At 41.5% G+C, this 15,622-nt stretch overlaps 3 protein-coding genes across 3 annotated transcripts; 2 read left to right on the forward strand and 1 right to left on the reverse strand.

Moving 5' to 3' along the window:
- The first annotated feature begins 365 nt into the window (after nt 1-365).
- On the forward strand, nt 366-3,368 carry grhprb (glyoxylate reductase/hydroxypyruvate reductase b). Its single transcript, XM_058089231.2, has 9 exons — nt 366-619; nt 861-994; nt 1,093-1,165; nt 2,132-2,248; nt 2,335-2,423; nt 2,495-2,599; nt 2,670-2,805; nt 2,870-3,000; nt 3,165-3,368. Exons 1-9 carry the CDS (start codon nt 453-455, stop codon nt 3,284-3,286), a joined length of 1,074 nt encoding a protein of 357 aa, XP_057945214.2. The 5' UTR covers nt 366-452; the 3' UTR covers nt 3,287-3,368.
- A 1,888-nt stretch (nt 3,369-5,256) lies between these two features.
- zbtb5 (zinc finger and BTB domain containing 5) lies at nt 5,257-9,992 on the reverse strand. The gene is made up of 4 exons (XM_058089219.2): nt 9,611-9,992; nt 8,061-8,274; nt 7,198-7,995; nt 5,257-6,766 (listed from the first exon to the last, which is right to left on the reverse strand). Exons 2-4 carry the CDS (start codon nt 8,268-8,270, stop codon nt 5,630-5,632), a joined length of 2,145 nt encoding a protein of 714 aa, XP_057945202.2. The 5' UTR covers nt 8,271-8,274; nt 9,611-9,992; the 3' UTR covers nt 5,257-5,629.
- A 271-nt stretch (nt 9,993-10,263) lies between these two features.
- On the forward strand, nt 10,264-14,639 carry polr1e (RNA polymerase I subunit E). The gene is made up of 12 exons (XM_058079663.2): nt 10,264-10,347; nt 10,583-10,686; nt 10,771-10,847; nt 10,919-11,004; nt 11,129-11,184; nt 11,406-11,550; nt 11,685-11,795; nt 11,937-12,033; nt 13,039-13,169; nt 13,254-13,335; nt 13,471-13,602; nt 14,069-14,639. The coding sequence occupies exons 1-12, from the start codon at nt 10,284-10,286 to the stop codon at nt 14,232-14,234; spliced, it is 1,251 nt and encodes a 416-aa protein (XP_057935646.2). The 5' UTR covers nt 10,264-10,283; the 3' UTR covers nt 14,235-14,639.
- The last annotated feature ends 983 nt before the right edge of the window (nt 14,640-15,622 follow it).

Genomic DNA, 15,622 nt, shown 5'->3' on the forward strand with positions numbered 1-15,622 from the left:
TACATTACATGCTCAACATGCCCAAAGGAGTTCGTTGTTTTTATTTTTTTTGTTCTGTTCTCTTAGATCAATTGCACAACAAGTCACGGCCAGGCGTTTGGATCTTTCCTGTTTGAAGAAACAAAGTTCACCTAGCAAGTGAAACATTTACATCGCCCTGACCCCCATTCAGGGTGTTGGTGTAAGACAAAACAATCCTAATATTGTCCTTAATTTAATATCTATGTGTCCCACATACTTTATCCAGAAAACATGAGCCAACTGTGACACAATTCCCTTCACCTTTAGACTTTACAGACATCCTCCCCCTAGTCATACCGGCCAATCAAATGAGAGCACCTCCCATTGACTGAACCAGACACCAACTTCTGCACACAGCCGCTACACAACTTCCAAGTACCACCACCATCTCTCCGATTGTTGCCTCCAAAAGGGTTTGCTTGCTTTTGGCAATGTGGTGCAGTCGTGTAGCACTGCGTCATCTCCAGAGGGCGACGGCCAAGACTCTCACTGGGGCCCCAGCAGGCTTCACGCAGAGAGAGATGTCAACGCTACCTCGGGTGTATGTCACTCGGCAGATCCCACCAGAGGGCCTGAGGATCCTCCGTGAATCTGGACAGTGAGTGTAATGAAACATTTTCAATGGAATATCCTGCAAAAGGTCAATTTATCATGGGTCAAAGTTGAGTAAACAGCACTGTTTACTACACAGCAGGTGAGATAAGACATAGAAATAACGAAGGCATCTCCAGACAAGAGTGACTGTATTAAAACAACAAAGTCATTACCAATGCACTCAAAAGATTGTCATGTTTTTGGGTCATGTCTGGTTTTCAAAATCTCACTGTGTATTTTCCCAGACTGCAGTTTGAACTGTGGGACTCCGATGACGTCCCTGTACCCAGGAAAGAGCTGCTTCAGAAGGTCAAAGGTGTTGACGCCTTGCTCTGCGTACTGACTGAAAAGATTGATGCAGAACTGTTGGATGCTGCAGGTGTTTGTTACATTGAAATCCTCTCACAGCTTTCTCATACATGCACTAATGTGTTTTGTGTGTGGCTGCGTGTGCATGTGTGTGTTGTCCTCCAACAGGTCCAAACCTGAAAGTCCTAAGCACCATGTCGGTGGGCTTTGACCACCTCTCTCTGGAGGAGCTGAAGAAACGGTGACGTTCCTATGTTATGCTATGCTATGCTATGAATGTTAAAAGCATCAGAAGTGTGAAAGCTTATACTGTAGCACTCGGTTGGATGGTTTCATACTTAAGCTGTAATGTATAGTTTATAGGATATTAGAAAAAAAAACATTTTAAAGAATATGTCAAATTTACCACACAGCAAATTGTGTTGAAAATGTCTAATTGGGGATAAAGAATAAAAATGTGGTAAGTAAAAAAACAAAACAAAAAGTAAAATTAGTTAAATACAATTTACTAAATATCTATTATAATAAATACATTAAATAAATATACACAGTATAGCAAGTATTTTGTTACAAATAAAATAAAATAAATTAAATTAAATATAATAAAATAAATAATTGTGAACAAATAAAACAAATATTTAGAAATTTCTCCTTGGGATACAAAATTTAGGCCAAGGATAAATCATTTGGAAAAAGTTAAACGATAATTTTGAAATGTCTCCTTGGCTACAAAATAATAATAAAAAAACAAATAAATAATAATAATAATAAAATAATACTTTTTATAATAATTATAATAATTAATTGATTAATAATAATAATAATAATAATTATTATTATTTAATAATAATAACATGTAAACAAATATTTAAAATGATAAAATATTATTATAGCTAAGAAAATAAATAATTGGAAAGTAACTAAAAAAAGCAATTAGAAATCATTTACAAACAATTTAACAAGCATTGAGAAAATATCCCCTATCATAGTTGAAGAAATATTAATAAAAAGAAAAATATATAGTTGTCACTTTGCTGTTACATACAGACCTGCAGAAAAGCACCATGCTGAAAGACACCTTAACAGTGGTAATGAAGCAGAGCAGCTTCTTTCTAATTGGTGCCAGGCTCGCTGCAGCAAGTACTACTGTATAAATGTATAACACCTCATGCTCCTGTAATAATATCACGATTATGTGTCTAATCAGAGGAATTCGCGTGGGTTATACACCTGACGTTTTGACAGACGCCGTCGCTGAACTGACTGTGGCTCTGCTGCTTGCAACGTCGAGGAGGCTCATCGAGGCCACGCATGAAGCCAAGACGTAATTTTGAATACACTTCTTCAACCATGCACACGTGTTTTTTAAAGGTTATGTTTTTGAAAAATATTTTTGAATTGTGGCATCAGGGGCGGTTGGGGGACTTGGAGAACTCTGTGGCTGTGTGGACATGAGCTGGCCAACAGCACTGTGGGTATTCTGGGCTTGGGGAGGATCGGTAAGTACACACATCCACTTATCACTGACGGATATTACTACATGTTTGACATGTGTCATCTGTGCATTAAGGTGTGGCTATTGCTGAACGCCTGGCTCCTTTTAAAGTGAAAAAGTTCATCTATACAGACGTGGCCCCCAGGCCTGACCTAGCTGGTGGAATCAATGCAGAGTATGGTAAGAAACCGATGGTATTTAACCTTCCTATAAGACACTTATGCAAGTGTAACCTCTCTGTGGTTTTTAGTGACTTTTGATGATTTGGCCAAGAAGTCGGATTTCTTGTTAGTGTGCTGCGCTTTGACACCTGAAACACATATGATCTGCAACAAGAACCTTTTCTCCAAGATGAAAAAAACCTCCATCTTCATTAACACAAGCAGGTAAAGACCAAAAGATGTGATTACAAAGGAATCATGTCTCTCTCTAACATTGTTATGGTTACAGAGGTGGAGTAGTGAACCAAGAGGACCTTTATGAGGCTCTATCGACCGATCAGATTGCAGGGGCTGGTCTGGACGTGACCATCCCTGAGCCTTTACCCACTGACCACCCACTGTTTACCCTCAAAAACTGTGGTGAGATGCTTATATTCATTCATTCAATACATACAATACACAACGCAGTATAAACTGGGGTGTACTACTTTTTCTCCAGTGGACAATAAAAACAAAAATAGGTTTCATTGTTACTTCCTGCAAAAATATAAACCATTCTTGCCTCCTGTTTGCTCCTCCCACAGTGATTCTGCCCCACATTGCCAGTGCCTCCTACACCACCCGTAACGCCATGTCCAGCCTGGCAGCAAACAATCTCCTGCTCGGCCTCCGTGGCCAGCCAATGATCAAAGAGCTCAAACTGTGAGGAGGTACTGGTCCACCTGGTGGAGAACTGGAAACTATAGGGTCACCAGGTGATATTTCATTAAAATAATTGTCACAAACTACTGCATTTCTTTTGTGTTTTTAATTCAGTTTGTACAATTTCCCCACTGAGGAACGAATAAAGGCATATGTTATTTTACAACAACTGAATGGCCTTTACAATCCTTGTTGGTCGTATGGTTACACGATGTTAGCAATACCGGAAAGAAACAGAGCTCAGTCAACAGATGCTTTTCAAGCTAAAAGACGTAAGGCAGTAACTTGAATCATGGATATAGGCATTTTTTGGCTATAAGTGCATCTTTTGCTAAGAGTATTTGTTAATATTTGCACCACCATTTGGGATTATATCACAACAGGAAGGTTAGGCTGAAACAATTGACTATATTTTTTATTGTACAGTATATCAGTGGTGAATGAGAAGAAAACTTCACGTTATGTGAATAGTATTTGTAACATTTTTAATTGACTGGAGCCTGTTCTTACAATAATTTAGCACATTTTTTCGTCACGTTTGCAAAAAATGCTTTTTATCAATGAGTACTGACATAAAAAATATATGGCCAAATAGTAAAATATTGCACTTTGTGGCAACATTTGTCATGTCATGTTTTGGGGGTGTTTGGCCCCTGTTTGCATATTCAGTGTAAGGACTCAAGATACTCAAATTATTAGTCATTCTTAGGAAGTGTTAAGTGTTAAGAACAGTAAATTGCTTAAAACCTATGTGAGGTGTAATTGTAGTTTGTATAACATTACATGAATATTGTTTGCTCCTATTTACACCCTGCAACACACCAGGCATTAGTACTTAGACATCAAACACCTTCTCAAGGTGTTGTCTCACAAACCTTGGACAAGTACACAGACAGATATATTTAACATATTTAACAATTAGTGAAGTCTGTTTCTCTCTTATTTAAAAGGTTCCACGACTGGTAGGTAAACAATGCAGAGCATTCAGAATGACTTTGACACTTAAAACTAGGGATAGGCATAAAAATGGAAACATTGTTGATACTTTTTGAAGAAATAGAGGCACGTGAAGGAGTAGGTACAGTTCTTTCTCATAGTTTACTGTTGAAGAAGACCAACATGCCAACAGCTATGGGATGCTGGGTTTATACATCCACACTGTGGCATAACTTTTGATCAGGATTATTCGGCTCAATACTGGCATGGAAACAGAAGTTCAGAACATTCACAGACAGCTAACCGCTCGGAGATTGCAAACCTCTGCCAAGTGCCATAGTTCCCGCCATATTGTGATTCACACCATTTTTGATATTTTATAGTACTGATGGAAACGTGTCTCTGACCTTTTTTGGTAGAGTTATATACCGAAAATGGTTCTATATCTCAATGTTAAAGAATCCTTTTAAAAAATTCCTGGATCTAAACAGTGGTCCGGATCACATTCATTCATTTTCTACCGCTTATCCACACAAGGGTCGCCGTGGGGTGCTGGAGCCTATCCCAGCTGTCTTTGGGCGCGCTAACCACTCGGTCGTCGTGCAGCCGGTCCGGAAATTTAATCAGTTCTTCCATATCCCATTTACAACAATTCCTGAAAATGTCATCAAATCCATTCAGAACCTTTCATGTTATTTTGTACATGAACAAACATATATACGGAAAAACATCACCTCTGTGCTGCGCTTGGCAGATGTCGGTCCAGGACATATAGCCAAGTGCCTATCCCGAATATCAAAGAGCAAGGTTTTGTCTAACACATACAGTACGTGCAATATGAAATGCACAACACGTTTCAAAGCACTGTTATGAAGTACAGTAAACATACACTTAAATTTCTCTATGAGAAAAAATGTGCTGAAGCACAAATGTCTGATATTTACATTTTTCTTTGCAGTCAAGGTCCTCAACACAAAATAAGGTGTTGTAAAATCAATCAATAAATAAATAAATAAATAAATGCAGATGGTGCAATGGTCAACTTGCAGAAAGCATGCTGTGCATTTTACTCCACACCTTTCTTTGCACACTACAGGTGCATTTCAGTGGGTGGCTGAAGGTAAAGTCCCATCAGTAAACACAAAGGTCAAAGGTGCAAACGTAGCACCAAGCAGACAACATATCTGAATGATCTTACTGATTGCTGGAGTGACAAGGCCGCACTGCATAATCCATAACAAGATAAGTTGTCTAGTTTGTTACTTTATAGGTCAATGTAAGTGTTTTGATGAGTTGCATCACCACTATCTTGTCATGAGCTAACCTTGTTGGAGAATTGCGCTCCTTGACGTTGAGGAACACCTACTTCAAGGATCCTCCGATGGATTGAAAATGCAAGAACCCAAGAGCTCTACAGGAGGGCGTTGGACATTTTGCTGTTCTGCCAGCGTAGACAGGTGGTCTTTGAATGCTTGTACAGATGTGAGGATTGGCTGAAGCGCTTCCCACACTTGAGGCAAGCGTACGGTTTCTCTCCCGTGTGGACCCGGATGTGTTTCTTGCAGTCGGTCAGCGTCAGAAATTTTTTACAGCAGATCTTACAAGCGTATTTGCGAGCGCCCTCCACCACCAAGACATTGTGCTCCGACAACGCCTTCTTGCACTTGGACAGGACATCTGCGGAGGCTGGGGTGAGCTGTGGCGGGAGAGATGTGGGCCTACTGCCGGACATATCATACCCTGGGCTCTTGCAGAGGAGCATGGGGCTTGCCAGGCTGGACGAGGCAGGGTCCTGGAGAACGCCACCCTCTTCCCTCCCCATGCTATTGGTCATCTTTGGGGCGATGCGTCTGTAGCCTGGGTAACCCAGAACGGTCGGGGTTGTTCCGCTAGCACTGCGTGTGGGACGCCCTAAGGAATGTAGCCCCAGACTGGAGCGCTGAAAGTCCAAACTAAATGGATCAACCCTATTACCATTCCCATTATTCCCACTTCCTCTGGGGTGCCCAAAACTGTCATGTAGTGGGTGAAGGAAAAGGGTATCGGCTTGGAGGTTATCTCCAAATTGCGTACGGCCTTCACTGCTGAGTGCATCTGACTGGAGCAGAGAGGACGGGGCAGAACTGGGCAGTCCAGAAGCCTCCTGTCTCAGCAGAAAATTATGAGCAACAGCATCTCCAGTAGTGGTGTTGGGCAGGTCATCCTCTCCACCAATCAAGCCACCGTTACCGCTTCCAAAATTCTTTGGTCCAAGGAAACTGGAAATACTGAAATCAGGTTTGCTGTTCATCCCGTTACTACACCTGAAACCTCCCCCGCCTCCTCCTCCCATGCTTGTTTTGAGGAGAAGCTGTGAGCCGGACTGCAGCAGCGAGTTAGAGCTGGGCTGTGGTTCCGAAGTGAAGCTGCGGTCGTCGCTGCTCTCTGGGCTCAGCTCCACCTTTTCCACCACAGGCTCGACGGGGTCGCTGCCTTCAGCCTGCAATGTCACGTCACTGAATTCGGCTGCTAGCTCGGGTGAACTTAGCGGCTCTTGTTTGACCAGCACCTTAGAAAAAGCAAGGAAGCAGTGTCATTTAAAATAATATATTTATAATAATATAATATATACAGTATATATCACAGACAAAAATATTGAACCCTACTCCAAATTGTATGAATGTAGGTATGAATGTGAGTGTGAAGGATTGTTTGTCTATATGTGCCCTATGATTGGCTGGCGACCAGTCCAGGGTGTTCCCCGCCTCTAACCGAAGACAGGTGGGTTAGGTTCCAGCATACCCGCGACCCTAGTGAGGATAAGCGGCATAGAAAATTGATGGATGGATAATATTGAACTCAACTTTGCGGAAATCAAAGTATATCTATAGATATAAAGTGTATCCACATTTCACAAGTATGAAAATGATGGAAATGATATAATAAAATATATACTAATTAACATTTCAGTAAGTTAGGATTCTAGACCAACAAAATTACCTTCTGTTCTTGTTCTTCTGCCTCCTCTTCCTCATCACCTCCTGATTTTACCTTCACCCCTGCTCTGTTGCTCTGGGAGTCGCCATCTTCCATGTCCTCCTCCTTGCCCACCCCTCCCTGCAGCCTCCCCAAATCCTCCCCCTCGCAGCACCCACTATCTGACTGACTTGGCATCTGAGGATCGTCCTGTGGGGCGCAAAGTATGCCGGCATCCAATTTGGAATCATCCCCCATCTTGTGAGAGTCTGGTGAAAGAAGACCTCCTTCTTCTTGGTCTTCCGGCAGTAATCCCAAGCTCGGCGCAGAGTGCCGCTGCCTCAGCCTTGGTGTCTCCTCAGACATGGGACAGGGTTTACGCTTGTGGAAGCGGCGTATAGGGAAGGAGGCTCTCTGTTCCACCGCTCTGTTTCCCACCCTGTCCTCTTCCATCACACCTAAAGCAGAGCTCACCAAACTGAGGCCGAGCTGCTGCAGCAAGAAAGAACGCTGTAACTTTGAGGTGGCAGCGTTTGCGGCCAAGTTAGCATTAGCCGCTAATGCGGGGTTCACTGCAATCTCTGCCGCCTGCTGCCTGTGCCTCTGCTGCTCCTGTTGTTGACGGTGAGGGGGTGGTCTATCACATGAAGGGGACATGGGCAAGGTGCATGTGGTTAGGTAGTGTTTGCAGGCTTTGACTACATTGTTGAGGTGCAGGTGGGAGGCTGCGAGCAGGACATCCATGACATTGCTCTCTCCTAGCATCAGCGTGGAGGTGTACATCATGTCCACCAAGGCAGCAAACGCTTCTGCTGTCACGACCTGCAAACATGCATAATATATTTCATTTGGTTGTGTGCAATATCCATGACCATGAATGTCCTTACCTCGCTGTCCAGCTGGATCATATTCATACTAGCGTCTCCCTCTGTGACCGTGAACAAGGCTCTGAAGTGTGTGCTGCAGGCTGCCAGCACGGAACGATGGGCCTTGAAATGTCTACTGCCCACAACAATGACACAATCACACAGCTGACCATGCAGACGCTGATAATTCAGCTGCTGGAAGAGCTGCTCAAAGTGGCCTGGGAAGTCCATTCTCCTGAGAACAAGATCCAAACAAGTTCATGAGTAAAAAAACCCAACAACAACAAAAACAGTAGAGGAGCCAATCAGACATTATAGTATTCTTCTTTCATTCATTCATTTTCCACCGCTTATCCTCACGAGGATTGCGGGGGGTGCTGGAGCCTATCCCAGCTGGCTGTCTTCGGGCGAGAGGCTGGGCACACCCCGGACTGGTCGCCAGCCAATCACAGGGCACATATAGACAAACAACCATTCACACTCACATTCATACCTATAGACAACATGTTTTTGGAATGTGGGAGGAAACTGGAAACCCGGCGAAAACCCACACATGCACTGGGAGAACATGCAAACTCCCCACAGAGATGGCCGAGGGTGGAATTGAACTTGCGTTTCCTAGCTGTGAGGCCTGCGCGCTAACCACTTATAGTCCATTATAGTCTTCTAAAATAGTAACCTAAATGTCTGTTGTTTCTGAATTATGATTCATGAAACAAAGAAAAGCGCAACAGCAAAGTAAAACCACAAAATAATACTACAAGTACAATTATTATTTGCAACAGAATAAAAAAATACATTTTAACACTCGTCAAGAATCTCATTTTTAATTTTATGTTCACATTTTTGGCTTCCCGGAATGGATTACTTGGATTTATATTTTTTATGGGAAAATTTATTTGGTTAACATTCCTTTTGGTTAAAGTATTTCTGGAATTACCTTAACCAATGTTCCACTGTAGTACAAACGCACTAATCAAAGATCTTCTATGTGACATGAGTGCTCTGGTGATTTTAGGAATCTGCTGCAACAAAAATGTTTTCACATGAACTCGGTGGTCTGTTGTCATTCGTTGTACTGATTTAGCCCGCGGGCCGCCAGTCGCATAACCCTAATTTAGAAGGTACTCTTACTGTTCAATTGTATATTGTTTATAATGTTCTATCGAGTCTCATTCTAACTTTTATCCGTATAAGTATAATACAGTGTGTGTTGTACTCGACAATAGTATAGCATAAACAACACAGCAAATGCCACGAAAACGGTGTAATAGCTAGCTCTTGAGTTCAAAGCACAGACATAACCTGGCTGTAGCGAAATACACAGCGGACATCACATGTTGTCGTGATTTACTAGAATAGTCAGAAGCTTATAAAACAGAAAAAAAAATCCCTAGTCGAATTCGGGCCTTGGCGACAAACTGAGGAGGCTAAAGTTAGCTGGCTAGTGACCAGCTCACGGTCAGTAAGATGATGGAATTGAAAGTGACAGTACACTATAAATCGGTTATTTTTGTCAAATTTAACTGTCAAATTTAAATATCGCTCAAATAGGATAATGACATATTTACCTCCAGGATCCACGTCCCCTGGGGATGTACTTGTGTCTATGGCAGTCTGCCTTACGGGGTGGAGAACAGAGCAAATATCTTCACTCTTGTCTTCAGTAGTGGTTAGCAGTTATGTCCCCTGGGGTTTCCAAACGTGAACAAGACAGATAAAAGTGGTAACTATAAATAAAGGTATATCTGTATTAAATGTGTTGTCATTCTACTAATTGCCATCCTCAGACAGATCTTCCAAGCAGACTCACAGGGCGGCGCTGTGCTGACTGCTCAATCATGAGCGAGCAATTGCGAACGATCCGGCTCTTTTAGTCGCCTTTTTGAAGTGAATGGGTCTTTCTCGGCTGTTTTTCTGTGTAGACGCATATTGCTCATGACCTCGCTGAGGCAAATGACATGCAGTTTCGTCATCCAACCGCTCGATGTCGCTCTGTATCTGAAGACGGGGTTAATGTATTTAACTAATTCAGCAACAAATAAGAAACAGACATCACAATAAATCCAACAAAAACATTTCCAAATTATATATATACTAATCATAATAATGAAATAATATAATAATAATTATAATAATATACTATATATTTTTCCCCAATGAGCTCCTCAAGCAAGATACTTGGTGAAACTTGCCCAAAGCGGAAGTACATGAACGGAAGCCTCACAACACAAGACAACAAATATGGCGACCACATGTTCGATAGCGTGCTGTAAAGAAGAGAGCGACTCGGATAAAGCAGTTATAGGTGAGCATGTGGCATTCGTAACATTTTTGCTGTTTGTTAGGTTCAAAAACTAGGGCGAAGTAACTTTCCATTATGGGAAACATGGAAGAGAAATTCGCTCCAGTACTAGAAGCCCCATTTTCACCATATGATCTTAGCGCTGTCAATCACATCTGCTAACTTTGTATATCTTAACAAATATGAATTAAGAATAGTGTAAAATATGTTTCACACATGTGATATTTCTCTGCCTCAGTTCGCTTTTCCAATGGCAACGTCCAAAAGGCAGAGAAACTGGACTTCATCATGTACAAGAGCACAGATGAGGTTAACCCCAGGAAAAAAAACAGACGTATGATGGTGAGAAACTCTTCTTCAGCTCCTTCCTCTCAATCTTGCTTGGTTTGTGGGCGATTAAACACTTTAAATCTGTTGTTTATCAAGGTGGCTGAAACGGAAAGGATATCTTATGTTGGGCAAAACTTTGGAACGAGTTCTCTAAAATGCAACAGTCTCTGCAAGTAGGTGTAAATGTGTGCAGAACGTCCTTGCACAACTATAACATCTCATTGCTGACATGTTGTTTATTCAGGTATTATGTTGGAGTGTTGAACAAACACACCATGCAAATGGAACTGCACAACGCACAGCTCTTCAATATGCTACCTTTTGTACCAGGTACGAGGAAAGTAATCAATGTTAATCATTTGGAACAAAGTGGTCAAGTGAATTTGTTGCCTGATTCGAACTTAGCATAGATTTTTACTAGTTTTTACTTAGTAAATATGTATCTGTCCACCAGGAGAAACAGCAGCTACGGCCAACCCCAAAGACACAGATCTGACCTATAAAGAAAAGGTACCATAATCTGCCCTGTTTTTCCTGCAGCGGTCCTGCTAATTTGGCACATTGGCACATTGAAAGCTAACAGAAACATGAGCTGTAGCTTTAAAAATCCTGCTCATTCTTCCATTAAGATGCACACCACATCAAAACCATCATCTATCTTACAGTATTCTGTATATTCATAGCTGGTTTTCCGTTGTCAACTCTGTTTTGGTCTTTGATTGTCTGTCAAGGTTGACTCTCTGATTGAGGCGTTTGGCACCAACAAACAGAAGAGAGCTCTGACCTCTCGCAGGATGAACCAGGTTGGCAGCGAAATTCTGCACCATGCGGTTGCAAAGGCTGCCAACTCTGTCATTGATGGGAAAGGACTGGAAGGTAAGCGTGTTGAACTACTTTTATCATTTATTTGTAGAGCACCTGTCAAACAGTACATACTGTAAAATGTGTCATGAGACTAATCATTGGTCTTCATGACTTTTCTATCAACATTTTCTTCTCCCGGGCCACAGCTTTGCAGCAGGAAGTGGCTGAGACTGAGTTGCAGGCAGAACTAGCTCTCTACCTTCCTCCCTGTAACAAGGATGCAGCCGTGCCTGAGAATGTCTACCCATTTGATGAGCGTATCCTTTTGTTCATTTTCTATCCCTTATTCTGTTCAGGGTAATAGGTAAGTTGTACCATTTTTCGGTCAGCTCCAATCCCTTTGGGGGATGATATACAGTGACAGTTGAGGTTGATGTTTTCCTTATAAGTAGCCACAGTCCTAAGTCCAGCAGACCTCAAGGCTTTGGAGCAGGCTGGTTCTAAGATGGCAGCATTCACTTCTGAAGACCTGCAGAATATGAAAGACAGTGGAGGGTAGGATGACTAAAGCCATGTTTTTTTTTTGTGTTTCAGTGGTTCAGTTCAGTTTAAACCCTGGTAAGACCAAATATAAACTTGAATCTGCAGTACTGATTCAGTGCAGGGCCAGTAGTCAGAGATCATCTACATTCCACAAGCATTGCTTCTGATGATGATATTATTTTAGGACACCTGACAAAATCGGTTGACCTTTCAAATACCGCTTTTACCTGAATGAAAGATGCCCCGTTTGCATGTTCTCCCCGTGCATGCGTGGGTTTTCTCTGGTGACTCTGGTTTCCTCCCACATTCCAAAAACATGCTAGGTTAATTGGCAACTCCAAATTGTCCATAGGTATGAATGTGAGTGTGAATGGTTGTTTGTCTATATGTGCCCTGTGATTGGCTGGCGATCAGTCCAGGGTGTACCCCCATCTCTCGCCCAAAGACAGCTGGGATAGGCTCCAGCATCCCCTGCGACCCTTGTGAGGATGAGTAGTAGAAAATGAATGAAGTAATCTCTTTTTCATTACCCGTTTTTTTAACACACACAACATAGTAGAGTATTTGGGATATCATATTTTTAGCAGCTTGACAGTTTGCTAACTCTGCTTCATTGATCACCATTTTCTTAACTTAACTCATAACTTGCTAACAAACTTTGAGAAACATTTTTCCCCTGTGTGTGTCTATGTCATTGTTGCAGGTCACTGGTGTGTGTGTGTGTGTGTGTGTGTGTGTGTGTGTGTAAGCGGAAGAAAAGCTCTGACTCTATTAGAGAGAAGTCGCCACCAAGTTTGCTTGATGATTCGTTTTTTCAGATGTAAAAAATACCATATTTTGTTCAGTTCGTAATGTTAAAAGGAAGGCAACCCAAAAAAGGAAAATAGTGGAGGATATTCAGAATCTTGTTTTGGTTATTTTTGTTCAATAATCGGAATGTTTTCTCCCCAAACAAAGCTAGAAGGCACACTTCATGTTTCATTCTAACCTTTTGTTGGTGCCTTCCTCTGCCTCCAGGTCTCTATCTGTGGTGAAGCACCTGGAGACATTGCCCAGTGATGGTGAAGCTCGTGACAAGATGGCATGCTGTGCCTTTTACCTTTCCCTGCTCATCAAACTGTCACGACAGAAGAGTGTCAGCCGCAAGTGTCAGTCATCTCCCCTTTCACTGTTAACACGTGTCTAAAGCTGCACCATGTGCCACATTCTGGTTATAATGTTTATGTGTACAGTCGGCATAGAGGAAGGCTGTCCTCGCATTGTGCAGACCAATCTATTTAGGACCTTCACAGTGGAGACCTTCAACAACGGAAAGTATGATGCCACCCTAGCATGATTTATTTTCCCAAAATATACTGTTATTTTAATATTGGTTTAATTTTTTCCATGTTTTTATTATTTCAAATGTGATTTAATATTGTTAAAGGAGCATTTCATATCAATTTTCAGGGTGCAGAACATGGTTTCGGCATCGATGCGTGCCAAATTAGCAGCATACTGCCTGGCTCTACTGCTCCATATGGGTCATATGACTGCTGACCTCACATTACTGCATCGGGACCTGGCAATCAGCGAGGCCAGGTAAGCATACTCACCACACATAAGGTTAGGTACACCTTCGTAATGTAAAAAAGTAAAAAAGAAAATGTGCACATTCACAAATACTGGAAATGATCCACACCCAAATAATGCCCTGATTCCATTAATCGCTAGTCTCAAAAGACGTTGGCATAAAGAAATGTGGCTCTGGGTAACCTCTTGATTTCATTTTTTAAATATATATTGTTGAATACTACAAAACAAAAATACTATTCACAAATTTGATCAAAATATTAAACCTCCATGACTTGACACAGTGTCATACTGATTAAGTACATGAGGGGCTCACCACTACAAACTACAGTACTATCAGTCAGCAAATTGTAAATGTAGCATTATATATACACATATATATATATTTTTTAAATTTGGGTTCTGATCTTAGGATTCTTAAGGGTACCTGATGTAACTCAATTGATTGTAGCCGTCCACTTGTATGGTATTACAGGGTAATCGAAGTTGCCAAGTCGATGGGGCTGACCCTGGCAAAGCCGCCCCGTGCAAAGGATACCGAGGCAGGCCTCCACGATAAACACAAACAGACCTCCCTCGTTCTTCCTCTGGTCAAATACCAACAGTTTATGGAGAGACGGAAACGCAAGAAGATGCACTGAGGATATTAAAGTGCAAAACATGTGGGAGAACTACCACAAGCGAGACGTTTTTAGTTTATTCATTTGGTGAAGAAAATAAATTGAAATGTGATTCCAATAATTTGTTGCTGTGACAGATGCAAAGAAGCTGAATGAGGTAAACAAATATTAAATGAATACATCAAGCTTAGATGGTATAGGCACATTAGTTGATATCACATACTGCAGGCGCACATACTTACTAGGAAATACAGCATCCATGAGAGAGAAAAAAGCAAATCTGGCTTTTTGTTTTGGTGTATATAAAGCTCTGAATCTCCACTTTGAATTAAAAAGTAAAAATGTGATACTGGTACAGTTACAGCACTCTGAATGTGAGTGGAAAAATAACTTTTGCAAAGCTGTGTGATTTGAATAGCATAGACATTGTTTGGAAAGTATGGTGCAGCTCCTTCACAAGCCACAAGATGATGCTTCCCTCAGGACAAATCCACATGACGCTTCCCTCAGGACAAATCCACCATCTGTGCCTATAAGCTTAAGTGCAACCGCCAAAGTTCAGTGCCACAAAATGCCTAAAATTAAAGTGCAAAGTATCATGCATCACGTGAAACATCAGTGAGTAACTTTTGACTGTACTGATGTGTTGTCACAGTAGTGTACCCATGATGGTAAAGAAGAAAACTGGTTTACAATAAGGTACATTAAATCACAGTAATGAGGAACAACCTACCAAACCCTAACCACTACTCATTCAATTCCGTCTTAGTTCCTCAGTAACTCCTATAAATTTGTGTGCCTTAGTCAGCTCTTAACTACTATTTTATGTACCTAATTGCAAAGTGAGATCAACAACTGTGATGATAACCATAGAAACAGAAATGTAACTTAAGGCTTCACTGTGCTAAGTCATCTCACCTGCTTAAGCCACTTCTGCTCACTCCATCAGAGCTTAATGTGCACCACCAAAAAATATGACTTTGCATCAATGGCTATGTAGACCACAGAGCTGTGAGTGGTCTATATTTTTTTTAATTCAAAACAAAAAACACCAAAAATTAGAGATGCGAGTATTGCAAATATGAACACTTTAAATAGCTGCATGCCTCATTACAAGGTTTGACAGATGTCCAACAATTCATAAAAGGAAATAGCCAAAATACAGGACTGGAGTTGCAACACAAGAAGCTTAATAGCCAGTCAACCAGAGATGTGGTTGCTCAATCTCAGGAAAACACTGTCCCTATTGACTGAGAATTGCCAGTCACACCCCTTGCTGAAGAGCTATAACAAGATAGCAAGTAGCATAGTGACTAGCATAAAGAAGCCTTTATTTACTGTGACACTGGAGTCTCAAAACTGCTGATGAATGCTGTACAAAAAACAAATTCCTGCAATATCTATAAAAT

This window comes from Doryrhamphus excisus, linkage group LG9, assembly GCF_037039965.1.
Source record: "Doryrhamphus excisus strain RoL-2023G ecotype Guam linkage group LG9, RoL_Dexc_Guam_v1.1, whole genome shotgun sequence".
NCBI lineage: Eukaryota > Metazoa > Chordata > Actinopteri > Syngnathiformes > Syngnathidae > Doryrhamphus > Doryrhamphus excisus.

Coding starts and splice junctions, on each gene's coding strand:
- grhprb (XM_058089231.2), top strand. CDS start 453: ATGTGGTGCAGTCGTGTAGCACTGCGTCATCTCCAGAGGGCGACGGCC. Junction 1,166..2,131: donor CTGGAGGAGCTGAAGAAACG/GTGACGTTCCTA, acceptor GTGTCTAATCAG/AGGAATTCGCGTGGGTTATA. Junction 3,001..3,164: donor GTTTACCCTCAAAAACTGTG/GTGAGATGCTTA, acceptor CTCCTCCCACAG/TGATTCTGCCCCACATTGCC.
- zbtb5 (XM_058089219.2), bottom strand. CDS start 8,270: ATGGACTTCCCAGGCCACTTTGAGCAGCTCTTCCAGCAGCTGAATTAT. Junction 7,996..8,060: donor TGATCCAGCTGGACAGCGAG/GTAAGGACATTC, acceptor GCATGTTTGCAG/GTCGTGACAGCAGAAGCGTT. Junction 6,767..7,197: donor CAGAAGAACAAGAACAGAAG/GTAATTTTGTTG, acceptor GCTTTTTCTAAG/GTGCTGGTCAAACAAGAGCC.
- polr1e (XM_058079663.2), top strand. CDS start 10,284: ATGGCGACCACATGTTCGATAGCGTGCTGTAAAGAAGAGAGCGACTCG. Junction 11,185..11,405: donor ATCTGACCTATAAAGAAAAG/GTACCATAATCT, acceptor TTGTCTGTCAAG/GTTGACTCTCTGATTGAGGC. Junction 13,336..13,470: donor GAGACCTTCAACAACGGAAA/GTATGATGCCAC, acceptor ATCAATTTTCAG/GGTGCAGAACATGGTTTCGG.